Here is an 18,754-nt window from a genome sequence, read left to right on the forward strand (position 1 = left end):
TCTTTAACACCGATTGGTCCACTATGCCCAGGAGGAAGGCCTCTGGTTTCTTCGGGAAAGTATATTTAAATACCTTTTTCACTTCATTATATATCATTACCCAGAAGGCCTTGATCCTTGGGCACGTCCACCAAAGGTGAAAGAATGTACCTTCAATCTCTTTGCATTTCCAACATTTGTTATCGTGCAAATGATATATTTTTGCAAGCTTGACTGGGGTCATGTACCACCTATACATCATTTTCATTATATTTTCTCTTAAGGCATTACATGCCGTAAACTTAATCCCGGTGGTACACAACTTCTCCCAGTCAGCAAACATGATATTATGACCTATGTCTTGTGCCCATTTTATCATTGCCGATTTTACTGTTTCTTCCTCAGTATTCCATTTCAACAGCAGGTTATACATTCTCGAAAGTATCTTTACATTGGGGTCTAGCAGTTCTGTTTCCAATTTTGATTTTTCCACCTGGAAACCAATTTTTTTATTCAAGTTATAAACCTCTCTTATCAGAAAATAATGTAGCCAGTCCCGCACCTTCTCCTCAAGCTTGTCATAACTCTGCAATTTCAATTTGTCACCCTCCTGTTCTAAAATTTCCCAATATTTTGGCCATTTGTCTTCCATGTTGAGTTTTTTCAAAGCTTTTGCCTCCATAGGTGATAGCCACCTTGGAGTTTTGGTCTCCAAAAAGTCTTTGTACCTTATCCAGACATTAAACAGTGATATCCTGACAATATGGTTTCTAAATGCCTTATGAGCTTTAACCTTGCCATACCAAAGATATGCATGCCACCCAAATACATTGTCACTTCCTTCAAGATCCAAAACATCTGTATTTTCCAGAAGTAGCCATTCTTTCAGCCAGCAGAAAGCTGCGGCCTCATAATAGAGTTTTAAGTCTGGCAGGGCAAACCCCCCTCTGTCTTTAGCATCAGTAAGAATTTTAAATTTTATTCTGGGCTTTTGGCCCTGCCAGACAAATCTAGATATATCTCTTTGCCACTTCTTGAAACAGTCCATCTTATCAATGATTTGCAATGATTGGAATAAAAATAACATTCTAGGCAATACATTCATCTTAATAACAGCGATTCGACCCAGCAAGGAAAGCTTCAAGTTTGTCCAAATTTCCAAATCTTTTTTCACCTCTGACCAGCATTTTTCATAATTATCTTTAAAAAGATTTACATTCTTAGATGTCATGTTCACCCCCAAGTATTTTACCTTCTTTACTATTGTTAGATCTGTCTCATTCTGAAACCCTTCTCTTTCTGTCTGTGTTAAGGTTTTCTCCAAAACCTTGGGTTTCAATTTGTTCAATTTAAAACCTGCCACTTGACCAAATTCCTGGATTACTTCTAGGGCCCTCTTGGTACTAGGTATCGGCTCCTGTAGTGTCATAACAAGGTCATCTGCAAAGGCTTTAAGTTTGTATTGTTTAACTCCGACCTGAATACCCTTGATCAGCTGGTCCCTTCTAATCATATTTAAGAGGTTTTTAAACAAATGTTAAATGGGACATTTTCTTCAATTCATTGTATATCATTTCCCCAAATGTTTTAATTACCTTACACTCCCACCACATATGATAAAATGTTCCCTCCTTTTTCTTACACTTCCAACATATATTTGAACTAGTTTTGTACATTTTCCCTAACTGCACTGGTGTTGTATACCATCTGTACATCATCTTCATGTAGTTCTTCATGTACTGTTCCCAGGATAGGTAAAGATCATTCAACAGTTTTCAAATCGAAAAACAGTGTTTCATTTTGAGATCCTTTGTAACACCATCCAGTTCATTTATCCACAACCTACGACCCTTGAGGTTTTTACTGAAGCAAAGGGATTGATTCCATCCCTGTATCAAACAGCTGTGATTTGAGGATCGTCTGTTTCATAGCAGCTCCTGTGGCCCTTCCCTCTGCTGCATTTGGCATGAAATTGCCGGTGATTTCCCCAGGAGTCAAAAGGCCTACCTACTCTGGGCTTATTCTTGGGAATTACTTTGCAACAAAGAAGAAAGCTTTTCGTCTTCTGTTTCTTTTCATTTTTATGTTTTCAAAATGCTTGATATCTGACACTGATTTCTGTATATTGTGTTTTCTTTGTTTTTCAAGCTTTCATAAAAAATAGCCTTTGAAACCAGCTGGTATAGTGGTCAGAAGACTTGCCTTCGTGTCCACAGAATGGAGAAGAAAAGTTCGCCCAACGCATCCCTGGGTGCGACCCCAGAGACCTCCGGCTGCCACCTGGCTGAGCCTTCTCATTGCCAGCTCACTTCGATGCCCTCTGTTCCCAGAGATACCACTGGAAGAGCTGCTTCCCTTAGCCAGGAAGAGTCGGGGTCCCAGCAGCCTTCCCAGCAGGCCTCCCACATTTCCTCCTCCTTGGGCAGTGCTTCATTGCAGGTCCCCGAGCAGCTTTCCGAAGAAAGGCCCCATGGCACTGGCCAAAGTGCTTCCCTCCCATCTCTGGATGAGGTTTCTTCTTCCCAGTGCACCACCCAGGGAATGGGTCACCAGCGTGCAGCGACGTTCTCTAGCCTGCAGTCTGGGAGTAGGAAAAGTGTGATCACCTTTGCGGGGTCCCAGGCTGTTTCCTCTGCCTCTAAGTCTCCAGAGGGGTCTGTCCCAGCTCCGAGCACAGCTGATCTGGCGAAAGGCGGCCAGGGGCAAGGCCAGGTCAGTCCAGATTGAGAGGTAGGGAAAGGGCTTTGAGGCTGTAATGCCCTCCTTGAGTCTCTCCAGCTGGTTTGGACAACTGCCCCCATCCCTGACCCCTGGCCATACCGCCTGGGCCTGGTGAGAGATGGAGCCCCAGAACACCTGGAGTGCACCAGGCTGGGGAAGGATGTCGTGAGGTGGAAGGCAACAGGAAGGCAGACAGCCCATCCCGGGGTCGGTCCTTTTCCTCCTTCTAGCTTAATGGCTCACCTGAGCCGCCATCCTTTAAACTGGGGAAGCAGCAGCAGCGGCTCATCACAACTCACAAGTTAGGAAGTCCTATGTTATAGTGCCCATCTTCTTGTTATGTCCTCTTGGTGGGGAGAATCGTGCCGTTTTCCTGTGGGTGGGCAGCCAGCCAGCAGCAGGCTGGCAGGTGGGCCCAGGGAAATGGCTTTGTTGGGGGAGCCTCAGAACTCGTCCTCTGCATGTTTGTTCCCTGTTGCCCCAAAGTGGGAACTGTCTTGCAATTCAGGCTTCTGGCACACAGGTAGAGAAGGGGAGCCGTTTGTCTCTTCAGATGCCTGGGAGAAGAGAGCAGTGGGTGGGGGCAGCCTCTGCTCCCCCTTCTAGAAAGGAGGCCTTTGCCAACCTGGGTGCACTTCTGCTCCATGTGGGGAAAGTGTTTATCCATCATGGACTTGGGGGGATGCTGCTGCCAGCCAATATGGGATATTTTGAGGGATATTTTCTTTACTGTAGCCCTGTTTATTCTGCTGCATTTCAATGTTTGCCTATTTTCTGACCTAGTTGTAAAGTACCTTGACATTCCCACATAAGAGGTTGCAGGTAAACACTCTAAAAATAAGAACTCCCCCCCCCATCATGTCACAAAGTCAATTGACACAGAGCCTAGAATAATGCCAACGAGCTCTTCTACCTGGAGGTGCAACATCAGCCCTTCAACATATCAGCATGATGTGCAGTTGTCACATGGCTACGTCTCATAAGCCATGAATGCAGGTCTGAATAGTGCCCCTTTGGAAACCCCCACCCTCCATGCAGAAAAAGAGCATCTGCCCCTGAAATCCTTTCAGTATAAAGTGTATGAATGACAGGCAGCTAAAAAACTGTCTCCTCGGCTATTTGGCTCATGTGTCTCATAGAACAAACTCCGTGGACGAAAAGAGCCTTGCCAGGAATGTGAGCCGACTTTAATCCAACCTGCCCTGAAATATCTCAGAAGTGAAGCAGGAGAAAGATGCCCAGTTTATGGCGGTGAGCTGACTTGGTTTTGAGTAGGAGGGTGTGCGCTGCAGGGGACTGGTCTGCTTATGTGAATAGGCTGGACTACAAAATCTCTGGCTGCTCTTATATTCTTTTCCTGCAAGGCTGCAGTTAGGTTAGTGAGTGGCAGGCTATTGCCTATCTTGTGTATCAGCAGCACTGTAGAGTCAGGCCAGATGGCAAATCCTGATAGTTGGGGTCGGGATGCATATGGAATGGGTTGGGGAAAGAGGGGTGGCCACTTCCAATCTACCAGGAAGCATTTTTCTGCTGGAGAAACAGCTTGCACCAGCAGAGGGAGGCAGCACTCCACAGAAACCCTCTCTGTCATACAAGCAGTCCTCTACAAGGAGATCCTTGGGCTGGGAGGGGGCTGGAAGTGACCATATTCCAGATGAGGGGGAGCATGAAGCCAGGCTCTGGGCTTTCGTTTCGTGTTGGAAGGGAGATGTAAAATCACTTCTTTTGTATTCAGGTCAGGACAACAGATCCACACCTGGGAGCTTGATGGCAGCTGAAGGGATCCACGGTGATCCAGGACAAGCTGCAGCTGCTGCTCAGGTACGGCCAGAAGGAGGCTTACCAGGCGTCCCCGGTTGCCAGGGACAATCCCCGGATTCAGCAATCTGTCCCCGGCAGAAATTTGTCCCCGGAATGTCCCCGGATTTACGCCTGGGGACTTCCTGCGCTGCAACATGGCTGACGCCATGGCAGCAAGCAGCATCGGAGGTCCCGACTACACCGGGGACATTAATTAAACCCGGGGACATTCCAGCCAGCCAATCTGCTGGCTGGGGGGGGGGGGTGCCCCAACCTTGCTGCAGCCGCCGCCGCTGAGGAGAGGGAGAGCCCAACTCGAGAGAGCACACCCAGAGGAAGGTATGTCTGCTTTAACGCCTCATTGCTGAGCAACAAACAGCGTTCTTGGTCGTTCCTGTGGCTTACACCCCTCCCCCCTTTTCTCCAGCTGGACGGCTTGTCTTTGGGGCGTAGAGGCAAAGCACAGCAGCGGGGATCCCCTGTCCCCCCCCCACTTTGTGGGAGAGCTTGTTTGCAGATAGGGATAGCGCACGGTTGGAGAGCCTTTTATTTGTAATTGCTCTGGTTGCTTAGAAGGGTAGTTGGCGGATGAAGTTAATCAAGTCAACTTTAATCGTTTAACCTGCCAGAAAAAGGGCCAGTTTAAAACAGCGGCTGTCTAGTTCACAGAGTTCCTGAACAAGCCTGCATGGAAACACCGGTTTCTATAATGACTGAAATGTGCTTCATTTGCAACTAAGTAGAGCCTCTCTGCTAATGCAGAGCACAATCCACAGCTTCAGGCAAGGCCACTTATATACCCAGAATCCAGAGCAGCCTTTTCTCCTACTCCCTGAAGTACCACCACTGCAACACCCGCGCTTGGCCTTCTGGCACCTGCAGGCTAGGGAAAGAGCTCTTTAGCACCCTGGGGTGGAGCTCCTTCTCAGCAATAGCGCTGTCTGCTCATTCCCAACTCCTTCAACCAGTGCCTCTGTGCCTTCTGCAAATGTCTGGAGTAAATGTCTAGCAGGAAGTGTCTGTCCTCTCCAGGATGTTGAAATACTGAAGAAGGCGCCCAATAGCCCTAAGACGGGGGCGGAAACAGTACTTAAGGATGATCAAGCATTGCGTATGAAGGTCCAGGAGCTTGAAGAAAAAATCCAGCTGTTGCCAAAAATACTCCAGGATCCGCAAGGAAGAGGTATTTTTGAGAATCCCATCTTCACAAATTCCGGGGACATGGCCCTCCCAGTGTTAAGGTGGGGAGGTGGGGCTGCGAGTTTGCAGATAAGAGTCAAAAGTTAAAAATGTAAAGGCTAATGGAATTCTATTTAAAAATCAAAAGTCGCTGTGGTGGTTCAAGTTGTAGTGTGAGACAAAAGACAAGATGGAAAAGAAAAGATAAGGAAGAGAGAAAAGAGATAGAGAGAAAAAGAAGAAAGAAAGAAAAATAAAACACAAAAATCCTACTGAAAATATTTTGTTTGTTTGTTTAGAAAAGAGAAGGAAAAGGGAAAAAAACCATTGTAATAAGTAAATAGAAAAAGGGGAGGAGTGGAGATGGAATAGTATATATATATATATATATATATATATATATATATATATATATATATATATATATATATATAATTCTTTAATGAGAAATAAAAAAAAAATTAAAACTTTTTTTGAGTGATAGCAGCTCTTTTGGCTGAGGTGTGGAATGCAGCTGAAACAGTATTTCAGGAAACTCAAGCATTCGGTGTGAAGCTCCAGGAGCTTGAAGAGAAACTCCAGGCGTTGCCAGCAACACTCCAGGAGCCGCAAGCCAGAGGTATTTTTGAGAATCCCGTCTTCACAAATTCCGGGGACATGGCCCTCCCAGTGTTAAGGTGGGGAGGTGGGGCTGCGAGTTTGCAGATAAGAGTCAAAGGTTAAAAATGTAAAGGCTAATGGAATTCTATTTAAAAATCAGGTCAGGACAACAGATCCACACCTGAGAGCTTGATGGCAGCTGAAGGGATCCACGGTGATCCAGGACAAGCTGCAGCTGCTGCTCAGGTAAGGCCAGAAGGAGGCTTACCAGGCGTCCCCGGTTGCCAGGGACAGTCCCCGGATTCAGCAATCTGTCCCCGGCAGAAATTTGTCCCCGGAATGTCCCCGGATTTACGCCTGGGGACTTCCTGCGCTGCAACATGGCTGACACCATGGCAGCAAGCAGCATCGGAGGTCCCGACTACATCCGGGGACATTAATTAAATCCGGGGACATTCCAGCCAGTTCCAGCCAGCCAATCTGCTGACTGGGGGGGGGGGTGCCTCGACCTTGCTGCAGCCGCCGCCGCTGAGGAGAGGGAGAGCCCGACCCGAGAGAGAAGAGACCCAGAGGAAGGTATGTCTGCTTTAACGCCTCATTGCTGAGCAAAAAACAGCGTTCTTGGTCGTTCCTGTGGCGTACACCCCTACCCCCTTTTCTCCAGCTGGACGGCTTGTCTTTGGGGCGTAGAGGCAAAGCACAGCAGCGGGGATCCCCTGTCCCCCCCCCCACTTTGTGGGAGAGCTTGCTTGCAGATAGGGATAGCGCACGGTTGGAGAGCCTTTTATTTGTAATTGCTCTGGTTGCTTAAAAGGGTAGTTGGCGGATGAAGTTAATCAAGTCAACTTTAATCGTTTAACCTGCCAGAAAAAGGGCCAGTTTAAAACAGCGGCTGTCTAGTTCACAGAGTTCCTGAACAAGCCTGCATGGAAACACCGGTTTCTATAATGACTGAAATGTGCTTCATTTGCAACTAAGTAGAGCCTCTCTGCTAATGCAGAGCACAATCCACAGCTTCAGGCAAGGCCACTTATATACCCAGAATCCAGAGCAGCCTTTTCTCCTACTCCCTGAAGTACCACCACTGCAACACCCGCGCTTGGCCTTCTGGCACCTGCAGGCTAGGGAAAGAGCTCTTTAGCACCCTGGGGTGGAGCTCCTTCTCAGCAATAGCACTGTCTGCTCATTCCCAACTCCTTCAACCAGTGCCTCTGTGCCTTCTGCAAATGTCTGGAGTAAATGTCTAGCAGGAAGTGTCTGTCCTCTCCAGGATGTTGAAATACTGAAGAAGGCGCCCAATAGCCCTAAGACGGGGGCGGAAACAGTACTTAAGGATGATCAAGCATTGCGTATGAAGGTCCAGGAGCTTGAAGAAAAACTCCAGCTGTTGCCAAAAATACTCCAGGATCCGCAAGGAAGAGGTATTTTTGAGAATCCCATCTTCACAAATTCCAGGGACATGGCCCTCCCAGTGTTAAGGTGGGGAGGTGGGGCTGCGAGTTTGCAGATAAGAGTCAAAAGTTAAAAATGTAAAGGCTAATGGAATTCTATTTAAAAATCAAAAGTCGCTGTGGTGGTTGAAGTTATAGTGTCAGACAAAAGACAAGATGGAAAAGAAAAGATAAGGAAGAGAGAAAAGAGATAGAGAGAAAAAGAAGAAAGAAAGAAAAAGAAAACACCAAAAATCCTACTGAAAATAGTTTGTTTGTTCAGAAAAGAGAAGGAAAAGAAAAAAAAACCATTGTAATAAGTAAATAGAAAAACTGCGGGAGTGGGGATGGAAAAGTAGATAGATATATATAGAACACTTTAATGAGAAATTTTAAAAAATCTTTTAAAACTTTTTTTGAGTGATAGCAGCTCTTTTGGCTGAGGTGTGGCATGCAGCTGAAACAGTATTTCAGGAAACTCAAGCATTCCGTGTGAATCTTCAGGAGCTTGAAGAGAAACTCCAGGCGTTGCCAGCAACACTCCAGGAGCCACAAGCCAAAGGTATTTTTGAGAATCCTTTCTTCACAAATTCCGGGGACATGGCCCTCCCAGTGTTAAGGTGGGGAGGTGGGGCTGCGAGTTTGCAGATAAGAGTCAAAGGTTAAAAATGTAAAGGCTAATGGAATTCTATTTAAAAATCAGGTCAGGACAAAAGATCCACACCTGGGAGCTTGATGGCAGCTGAAGGGATCCACGGTGATCCAGGACAAGCTGCAGCTGCTGCTCAGGTAAGGCCAGAAGGAGGCTTACCAGGCGTCCCCGGTTGCCAGGGACAGTCCCCGGATTCAGCAATCTGTCCCCGGCAGAAATTTGTCCCCGGAATGTCCCCAGATTTACGCCTGGGGACTTCCTGCGCTGCAACATGGCTGACACCATGGCAGCAAGCAGCATCGGAGGTCCCGACTACACCGGGGACATTAATTAAACCCGGGGACATTCCAGCCAGCCAATCCGCTGGCTGGGGGGGGGGTGCCCCGACCTTGCTGCAGCCGCCGCCGCTGAGGAGAGGGAAAGCCCGACCCGAGAGAGAAGAGACCCAGAGGAAGGTATGTCTGCTTTAATGCCTCATTGCTGAGCAACAAACAGCGTTCTTGGTCGTTCCTGTGGCGTACACCCCTCCCCCCTTTTCTCCAGCTGTACGGCTTGTCTTTGGGGCGTAGAGGCAAAGCACAGCAGCGGGGATCCCCTGTCCCCCCCCCCACTTTCTGGGAGAGCTTGCTTGCAGATAGGGATAGCGCACGGTTGGAGAGCCTTTTATTTGTAATTGCTCTGGTTGCTTAGAAGGGTAGTTGGTGGATGAAGTTAATCAAATCAACTTTAAGCGTTTAACCTGCCAGAAAAAGGGCCAGTTTAAAACAGCGGCTGTCTAGTTCACAGAGTTCCTGAACAAGCCTGCATGGAAACAACGGTTTCTATAATGACTGAAATGTGCTTCATTTGCAACTAAGTAGAGCCTCTCTGCTAATGCAGAGCACAATCCACAGCTTCAGGCAAGGCCATTTATATACCCAGAATCCAGAGCAGCCTTTTCTCCTACTCCCTGAAGTACCACCACTGCAACACCAGCGCTTGGCCTTCTGGCACCTGCAGGCTAGGGAAAGAGCTCTTTAGCACCCTGGGGTGGAGCTCCTTCTCAGCAATAGCGCTCTCTGCTCATTCCCAACTCCTTCAACCAGTGCCTCTGTGCCTTCTGGAGTAAATGTCAAGCAGGACGTGTCTGTCCTCTCCAGGATGTTGAAATACTGCAGAAGGCGCCCAATAGCCCGAAGACGGGGGCGGAAACAGTACTTAAGGATGATCAAACATTGGATATGAAGGTCCAGGAGCTTGTAGAAAACCTCCAGCCATTCCCTGCAATACTCCAGGAGCCGCAAGAAAGAGGTATTTTTGAGAATTGCATCCCGCGGTGACCCGGAAGTAATGGAGCGGGTTACCTCCAGGTTTCGCTGCTCGCCTTGGTTTCCAAATGTTTTGGAAGTCAAACGGACTTCTGTCATGGATTCTGTTTGACTTCCAAGGTACCACTGTATATCTTCTTGGAGCAGGGCAATCCCATTGCCGCCTTCAGTTCTGGTAAAGCTAAGAATTGCTTGTGCAGATCTTGATGCCTTCAAGGCCGAGGCTGTCATCTGATGTGACCCAGTACTCCTATCAGAGAAGCAAATCCTCAAATACAGTCATACCTCTTCTTCCGCTCGGTTCAGGTTACATCTTTTCAGGTTGCGCCCTGCGGTGACCCGGAAGTAACGGAACGGGTTACTTCCAGGTTTCGCTGCTCGCGCATGTGCAGACGCTCAGAATGACGTCACGCGCGTGCGCAGAAACGGCAAACCGCGACCCGCACACGTACAGACGCGTTGTTGCGTTCTGCTCATGATGCGAATGGGGCTCCGGAACGGATCCCGTTCGCAACCAGAGGTACCACTGTAGTTGAAATGCCTGGCTTGTTCAATGGCTTGTCCATTTAGGAGCCATTTCTGCTTCCTGGGCTGTGCCCCCAATACTACGGCTTTTGTCTTGGAATAATTTGTATTCAAATCTTTGTTACGACACAGTCTCCCAAAGTTCTTTAGTAATCGCCTCATACCCACTTGAGTTTGTGCTAAGAACACCGTATCGTTGGCATGTAGCAAAATGGATACATTCTGGGATAAAAGTGAAACAGGGAAATATCTGGCCATTTCGGTTCCTTTATTACACCATTAACATAAATGTTAAACAGCAGAATTTTAGAAAGTATTTCAAAATGTTTAAAATGATTTAGGAATTACAAGGTTAACTTTTTTAAAAAGATATTAAATAAGTTTTAAAAGCCTGTATGTGTAACTGCTGATGATGTTGGGGGGTGGCGGCAGCTGTGGTTGTAAGACTCCCTTAAAACTGATTTACAGTGCTGGTTCTTGGGGATTGAAAGGGCACATAAAAAGGCCTTGCCCCAAATTAAAGAAAAACCAACAAACAACCCCAGTCAAACAATTAGAAAAACCAGCCTGTGGGGCTCAGATGAACAAGTCCCACTTTTGTGCAACTTGACCGGAATGACATGCACAGATGCTCCCTTCTTTTTCTCAGTGATAGCAGCTCTTTTGGCTGGGGTGTGGCAAGGAGCTGAAACAGTATTTCAGGAAACTCAAACATTCCTTGTGAAGCTCTGGGAGCTTGAAGAGGAACTCCAGGCGTTGCCAGCAACACTCCAGGAGCCGCAAGCCAGAGGTATTTTTGAGAATCCTTTCTTCACAAATTCCGGGGACATGGCCCTCCCAGTGTTAAGGTGGGGAGGTGGGGCTGCGAGTTTGCAGATAAGAGTCAAAGGTTAAAAATGTAAAGGCTAATGGAATTCTATTTAAAAATCAGGTCAGGACAACAGATCCACACCTGGGAGCTTGATGGCAGCTGAAGGGATCCACGGGAATCCAGGACAAGCTGCAGCTGCTGCTCAGGTAAGGCCAGAAGGAGGCTTACCAGGCGTCCCTGGTTGCCAGGGACAATCCCCGGATTCAGCAATCTGTCCCCGGCAGAAATTTGTCCCCGGAATGTCCCTGGATTTACGCCTGGGGACTTCCTGCGCTGCAACATGGCTGACGCCATGGCAGCAAGCAGCATCGTAGGTCCCGACTACATCCGGGGACATTAATTAAACCCGGGGACATTCCAGCCAGTTCCAGCCAGCCAATCTGCTGACTGGGGGGGGGGGTGCCTCGACCTTGCTGCAGCCGCCGCCGCTGAGGAGAGGGAGAGCCCGACCCGAGAGAGAAGAGACCCAGAGGAAGGTATGTCTGCTTTAACGCCTCATTGCTGAGCAAAAAACAGCGTTCTTGGTCGTTCCTGTGGCGTACACCCCTCCCCCCTTTTCTCCAGCTGGACGGCTTGTCTTTGGGGCGTAGAGGCAAAGCACAGCAGCGGGGATCCACTGCCCCCCCCCCACTTTGTGGGAGAGCTTGTTTGCAGATAGGGATAGCGCACGGTTGGAGAGCCTTTTATTTGTAATTGCTCTGGTTGCTTAGAAGGGTAGTTGGCGGATGAAGTTAATCAAGTAAACTTTAATGGTTTAACCTGCCAGAAAAAGGGCCAGTTTAAAACAGCGGCTGTCTAGTTCACAGAGTTCCTGAACAAGCCTGCATGGAAACACCGGTTTCTATAATGACTGAAATGTGCTTCATTTGCAACTAAGTAGAGCCTCTCTGCTAATGCAGAGCACAATCCACAGCTTCAGGCAAGGCCACTTATATACCCAGAATCCAGAGCAGCCTTTTCTCCTACTCCCTGAAGTACCACCACTGCAACACCCGCGCTTGGCCTTCTGGCACCTGCAGGCTAGGGAAAGAGCTCTTTAGCACCCTGGGGTGGAGCTCCTTCTCAGCAATAGCGCTGTCTGCTCATTCCCAACTCCTTCAACCAGTGCCTCTGTGCCTTCTGCAAATGTCTGGAGTAAATGTCTTACAGGAAGTGTCTGTCCTCTCCAGGATGTTGAAATACTGAAGAAGGCACCCAATAGCCCTAAGACGGGGGCAGAAACAGTACTTAAGGATGATCAAGCATTGGATATGAAGGTCCAGGAGCTTGAAGAAAAACTCCAGCTGTTGCCAAAAATACTCCAGGATCCGCAAGCAAGAGGTATTTTTGAGAATCCCGTCTTCACAAATTCCGGGGACATGGCCCTCCCAGTGTTAAGGTGGGGAGGTGGGGCTGCGAGTTTGCAGATAAGAGTCAAAAGTTAAAAATGTAAAGGCTAATGGAATTCTATTTAAAAATCAAAAGTCGCTGTGGTGATTCAAGTTATAGTGTGAGAGAAAAGACAAGATGGAAAAGAAAAGATAAGGAAGAGAGAAAAGAGATAGAGAGAAAAAGAAGAAAGAAAGAAAAAGAAAACACAAAAAATCCTACTGAAAATGGTTAGTTTGTTTGTTCAGAAAAGAGAAGGAAAAGATAAAAACCATTGTAATAAGTAAATAGAAAAAGGGGGAAGTGGGGATGGAAAAGTAGATATATATATAGAATTCTTTAATGAGAAATTAAAAAAAACTTTTTTTAAAAAAGAGAGTAATAATAATGAAAATGAGTAAATGAGTAAGAAGTGAATAGAAATGGATGAATAATGAGTAATAATGTATTAATAAAGAAGGGAGGGTTGTGTGTATAACTAAAGAAGAAGGAGGAGGGAGAGAGAGAGACAGAGAAGGGAACAAGAAAAAGGGGCAGTTTGAATTCTCCCGTGGGACCCCCAGGGCTTGGTGTCGGGTCCCTATATCGGGGCTGAGGCGGCGGTTCCAGGAAATGGGCTCCAATGGTTCAGGCCGCCTACCTGGGTTCATAGGGCTTTAAAATACTGAAAATAAACTAAATAAAATAAAATAAAGCATGGTTTTTGCTGTGCCCCCCTGCACTGGGGAGGGTCCATGCCGCGTTCTTCTTTCCCCCAGCCAGTCGCCGGTGCATGGTTCCTCTGCTCTTTTGCTCCAGCCGCTGGTGATATTGGCTTGGGGTCGGAGCTGGGCTAGGTGGGGCGTTCCCTCCGGGCTTCCCTGTCTCTCCCGATCCCCTCCTATCGTTCTCCTCCCCCCCCCCGCATGTTACCTGTGGGGACCCCTTAACAATACAGTCGTACCTTGGATCCCAAACGCCTTGCGACTCGAATGTTTTGGCTCCCGAATGCCACAAACCCGGAAGTGAGTGTTCCGGTTAGTGAATGTTCTTTGGAGCCCAAATGTCTGACGGGGCTTCCGTGGCTTCGGATTGAGTGCAGGAAGCTCCTGCAGCCAATCGGAAGCCGCGCCTTGGTTTCCGAATGTTTTGGAAGTCAAACGGACTTCTGGCATGGATTCCGTTTGACTTCCGAGGTACCACTGTATATATTCTCGGAGCAGGGGCAATCCCATTGCCGCCTTCAGTTCTGGTAAAGCTAAGAATTGCTTGTGCAGATCTTGATGCCTTCAAGGCCGAGGCTGTCATCTGATGTGACCCAGTACTCCTATCAGAGAAGCAAATCCTCAAATACAGTCATACCTCTTCTTCCGCTCGGTTCAGGTTACGTCTTTTCAGGTTGCGCCCTGCGGCGACCCGGAAGTAACGGAACGGGTTACTTTCAGGTTTCGCTGCTCGCGCATTTGCAGATGCTCAGAATGACGTCACGCGCATGGGCAGAAGCGGCAAATCCCGACCCACACACGCGCAGACGCGGGTTGCGTTCTGCTCATGATGCGAACGGGGCTCCGGAACGGATCCCGTTCGCAACCAGAGGTACCACTGTAGTTGAAATGCCTGGCTTGTTCAATGGCTTGTCCATTTAGGAGCCATTTCTGCTTCCTGGGCTGTGCCCCCAATACTACAGCTTTTGTCTTGGAATAATTTGTATTCAAATCTTTGTTACGACACAGTCTCCCAAAGTCCTTTAGTAATCGCCTCATACCCACTTGCGTTTGTGCTAAGAACACCGTATCGTTGGCATGTAGCAAAATGGATACATTCTGGGATAAATCTGAAACAGGGAAATATCTCGCCATTTGGGTTCCTTTATTACATCATTTACATAAATGTTAAACAGCAGAATTTTAGAAAGTATTTCAAAGTGTTTAAAATGATTTAGGAATTACAAGGTTAACTTTTTTAAAAAGATAGTAAATAAGTTTTAAAAGCCTGTATGTGTAACTGCTGATGATGTTGGGGGGTGGCGGCAGCTGTGGTTGTAAGACTCCCTTAAAACTGATTTACAGTGCTGGCTCTTGGGGATTGAAAGGGCACATAAAAAGGACTTTCCCAAATTAAAGAAAAACCAACAAACAACCCCAGTCAAACAATTAGAAAAACCAGCCTGTGGAGCTCAGATGAACAAGTCCCACTTTGGTGCAACTTGACCCGAATGACATGCACAGATGCTCCCTTCTTTTTCTCAGCGATAGCAGCTCTTTTGGCTGAGGTGTGGCATGCAGCTGAAACAGTATTTAAGGAAGCTCAAGTATTCCGTGTGAAGCTCCAGGAGCTTGAAGAGAAACTCCAGGCGTTGCCAGCAACACTCCAGGAGCCGCAAGCCAGAGGTATTTTTGAGAATCCTGTCTTCACATGGCCCTCCCTCCCAATGGGCTGATGAGCGCTGGCCATGTTGGCTGGGGCTTAGGGGAGTCCCACCACAGTCTGGAGCCCAGTTCAGTGCGCCTTTGTGGGCAGCTGGTAGCCATGCCAGGGTCGCCTTCGCTGCGTGGAAGGGGTGGCCTCCCCCCCACCCCCACCCCATGCGCAGGAGACCAGAGGCCAGTAGCAGACTGTGCATGTGCCTCTGAAGGGCACAAAGGTTTGCTGCCTCCTTGTGTGCCCATTTTCTTGCCAAAAAGAATAAAAATACAGCATATGGTTGCACATACCAGGCACCAATGTTAATGGTGGTTCTTTGGCTTTTCCTTCAGGTGAGGAACACGAGGAGGAGCAGCAGCAGCAGCAGCAGGAGGAGAAGGAAAAGTAAAGAAAATGGGGGGGGTATATATTTTCCTATATATTTCTATTCTTAGTTCTATATATTGCTTCTTTATTTAATAAAATTTATTTTATTAAAAAGCCTGCAAAGTGGTTTACCAAAACAAAAAACAAAAAACCCACCACAGCAGTAAAATCAAGAAAAATCAACAATCCTACTTTAAAACATACAAAAGCTAAAATATTAAAAGAGATGAAAATTACTTCAACTTCCTAAGCTTCTAGGTATGCTTGCCTCAACAAGAATGCTTTTAGCAGGTGCCTGAAAAGCGTCTAGCAAAGGCACGTGCTTTGTTGCAAGAGGCGGGGAGTTCCAAAGGGCAGGTGCTGCCACACTAAACCATGCAGTACAGATATTCTGCGGAACCTGTGGTAGCGCTTGAAACGGTTAGAATTCCAGCTCCATGATTGCAGTCATGGGATTGTTGTCTATGTTTTGACTCCACAGAGTGGGAAGTGACGGCGACAGGATGTTTGTGTTCCTGTGTTCCGTGAAGTGGGACTATTGTCCTTTGTTCTTTTTCTCTTTGCTGTCTGATGCTAGAGAGAGAGGGAGCCATGTTGCAGTGCTCCGTGTGTGTTTTTACATGTAAATCAAGTCGATTAGCCAAAATGCTGAGTTGCTGAGGTCTGTCACGCATGATCCACAAACTCTGCGGATCCCTAAGTGTGCTGGTGTCGCTTGGCATCAGTCACTGTGATGTTCGGGCTGAAGCAAGCTTATGAAGCTCCCAAACGATCGACCAGGAGGGAGGGAACATGCCAGTCGGGCACATGTCTCTGCCAGGGTGCTACTCGAGTGTAGGCTGAACTCCTGACAGAAACTACAGAAGGGGAGATTTTAGTGCTCTGAAAAGGAAAACATTGATTTCAAGAGCAGGCCTGCACAGCAGCAATCTACTCGCCTGCGAGTCTCATCATGATCAGTGGGACTTCTTCCCGAGCCGGCGGTGCATAAGATGGGCTGCACCCCTTGCACCCAACTTGTACCTAAAACTCTGCACAAGCCTGCACCAGAGAAGAGTGGAGCTGGAAGGGACCCCTGAGGGTCATCAAGCCAACCCCCTGGGGCAATGCAGGAATCTCAAGTAGACTATCCCTGACCGATGGCCCCCCGTCTTCTGTTTTTCCTCTCAGCCAGGACCCACAACAACGGAGACTGGAGGTGGGGGGAAGATAAATTTTGAAGAGGGAAAGGCAATGGGGCCGATTTGTCAGGCGCACACAGGCACAGCTTGAAGACTTTACGCAGAGAGGAACCCCACACGGGAGACACAGATACACAAGCACACAGAAGTCAATAACCCAAGAGTGGCTTCTAAGTGGGGGGTTGGCTGAGGACAGGGTGGGGCGGAAACATGTGGAGCTTTTAGACTCCAGAACTGGCACAAACAGGGATGGAACTCTGCTTCAGTTCAAAGGGAGGTATGATTGGCAGGCAAGGTGACACAGCCAGTTATGTGGAAGGGAGGAGGAGGAGGGTGGGGAGGTCACAAGGTAGGAAAGAGCTCTGCCCCTCAGCTCGGAATTCTTTTGGAAGAGTGGAGGGGGAACAGAGGAAACCTTTCTTCCCTTTCAGTCTTTTCTCTCCCCCTCCTCCCCCCCTTTTTTTAAGAATACGGAATTTCCGAGGGGGAAATTCGCTAGGGATCTCGCCTTCCCCAGAAACCCCTCCACATACCTAGGGCGCGAGACAATGAGCTCGAGAAAGCCCTTTCCTTCCCCTGTCGCACCAAGCACCACATCTTTTTTTATGAATAAAAGACCCTGCTTCCCTCTTTCTGGTATGAAAGCGTATCAATATGAACGGGGACTTGGGAATGAACTCTGTATTTACATACTGCTGCGTATAGCCCAATCAAAAGCATCGGATTTGGACAGCTAGCCAATAGCGCTTAGCGGCCTCTAGTGGACAGAATCTTTCTTGTGCCGCTGCCTGTTTCCGTTCTGCAGAGCAGCGGAGCGAGCTTCGCCAGCTTGACTGAGCTCCTGAGTGGCCGCCTGCTGAGAGAACAATGGACTCAGTCCATCAAAAGCCCATTAACTGGTTTCTATTGCCAAAAGTGATCCTTTGTTGCAAGAAATCTGTCAAGCCACTTCCCTTATGGACTGCCGGCTTAGGAAAAGCCCCTCACTTCAGAAAATCCACCCCCTGCATCAATTTCCTCCATTCCAACGCCATTCTTGCCCTTACGGAAAGGACTCTTTCCCCCTCTATCTCCCGCCATAATCCCTCAAGCGTGAGGACACGTGTACACCCCGCCCCCGGGAAGGGCACAAAAGTGACACTTACTGAGCAGTTAGTTGGCCAAAGAAACCAAGAGCCCATCCCCAGACTTGCCCCAGGGTATGGATGTGCAGGAGGGACGCGTGTGGCGCTGTGGTCTAAACCATAGAGCCTAGGGCTTGAGGATCAGAAGGTCGGCAGTTCGAATCCCCGTGACGGGCTGAGCTCCCGTTGCTCAGTCCCAGCTCCTGCCAACCTAGCAGTTCGAAAGCACTTCCAAGTGCAAGTAGATCAATAGGTGCCGCTCCGGCGGGAAGGTAAACGGCGTTGGGAAACTGCCAGGGAGATAACGTCCATCATGGCCCCCAAGCCGGCTGCCGGACGATCCATCGGCCTCCCGTAGACACGCAGATCCAGCAATTAGGGGCACAAAGCCTTAGAAATAGACAGGCTGCATTCCTAGGCTGGTGCACCCTCTTTCAGCAGAAAACACAGCAGAAAGCTTGCATCGCAGAAGAGCATATTTTACAGACTTTATTTAGCGTAGAACAGAACAAAAGAAAACACGTCCATTCTCAGTCAGCGTCTCTGACTAACTGGCAAAAACGAAAGGAACAACAGCAGAAACATAAACATCCTGTGATCAGGACATGCGCAGACTCTGTGACTCCCAAAGCCTGCTCCCTTTTAAGGTGGAACGGAAATATCCTAACAGTTTCGTTGCGCAGCTCTGGTTCACCAGAAGCGACTTAGTCCTGCTGGCCACATGACCCGGAAGCTGCACGCCGGCTCCCTCGGCCAATAAGGTGAGATGAGCGCTGCAACCCCAGAGTCGGTCACGACTGGACCTAATGGTCAGGGCTCCCTTTACCTTTAGCTTTACTTAAGAGGTGCCTGGACATGTTTGCCTGTGTTAAGCTTGTACTGAGTGAGAAGTCTGGACATGTTTGCCTATGGCCTGTCCACCGTCCCTCAGACCTGTGGGAATGTTCAGGGATGCAGGAGAGGATAGATTGTCTGATTATATCCTTATCCAACTTGTCTTAACAAGTTCCACAATTTAGCAGAGTAACATTCCCCTCTTCTAAAATTGGCAGCGGATGCGTTTGCTCAGGCTCGCTAAAGCCTCTATAATAACTGTTCTGGTATTTTCCCCTTATTCCCTCATAAAAGATAAGACATGACACAGTCTTCTATAAAAGTATAAAAAGAGTTTACTCACATTCTGTTCACAATCGGATCCCAGAAGGCAGACTTAGCTTAGAAAAGTAACATACACTTGAAAACTATTCC

The 18,754-nt window shown here is 48.0% G+C and overlaps 1 protein-coding gene and 2 long non-coding RNA genes across 3 annotated transcripts; all 3 read left to right on the top strand.

The window, feature by feature from the left end:
• Positions 1-3,854: 3,854 nt before the first annotated feature.
• Positions 3,855-5,653, top strand: LOC308578293. The gene is made up of 3 exons (XR_014003863.1): positions 3,855-3,951; positions 4,436-4,521; positions 5,533-5,653. It is a non-coding gene; the product is annotated as an uncharacterized lncRNA (long non-coding RNA).
• Positions 5,654-6,194: 541 nt separating this feature from the next.
• Positions 6,195-15,805, top strand: LOC308577881 (uncharacterized protein). The gene is made up of 5 exons (XM_081178253.1): positions 6,195-6,298; positions 6,440-6,525; positions 7,550-7,700; positions 14,667-14,801; positions 15,683-15,805. The coding sequence occupies exons 2-5, from the start codon at positions 6,472-6,474 to the stop codon at positions 15,727-15,729; spliced, it is 387 nt and encodes a 128-aa protein (XP_081034379.1). The 5' UTR covers positions 6,195-6,298; positions 6,440-6,471; the 3' UTR covers positions 15,730-15,805.
• On the top strand, positions 10,877-12,258 carry LOC308578368. Its single transcript, XR_014003901.1, has 3 exons — positions 10,877-10,983; positions 11,125-11,210; positions 12,234-12,258. It is a non-coding gene; the product is annotated as an uncharacterized lncRNA (long non-coding RNA).
• Positions 15,806-18,754: the final 2,949 nt, after the last annotated feature.

This window comes from Podarcis bocagei (assembly GCF_964188305.1).
Source record: "Podarcis bocagei genome assembly, chromosome: W".
Lineage (NCBI taxonomy): Eukaryota > Metazoa > Chordata > Lepidosauria > Squamata > Lacertidae > Podarcis > Podarcis bocagei.

Excerpts from the sequence above, each read along its gene's own strand:
- LOC308577881 (XM_081178253.1), top strand. The coding sequence starts at position 6,472 with ATGGCAGCTGAAGGGATCCACGGTGATCCAGGACAAGCTGCAGCTGCT. Across the intron at positions 6,526-7,549 it reads AAGCTGCAGCTGCTGCTCAG|GATGTTGAAATACTGAAGAA; the intron begins GTAAGGCCAGAA and ends TGTCCTCTCCAG. Across the intron at positions 7,701-14,666 it reads CCAGGATCCGCAAGGAAGAG|CAGCTCTTTTGGCTGAGGTG; the intron begins GTATTTTTGAGA and ends TCTCAGCGATAG.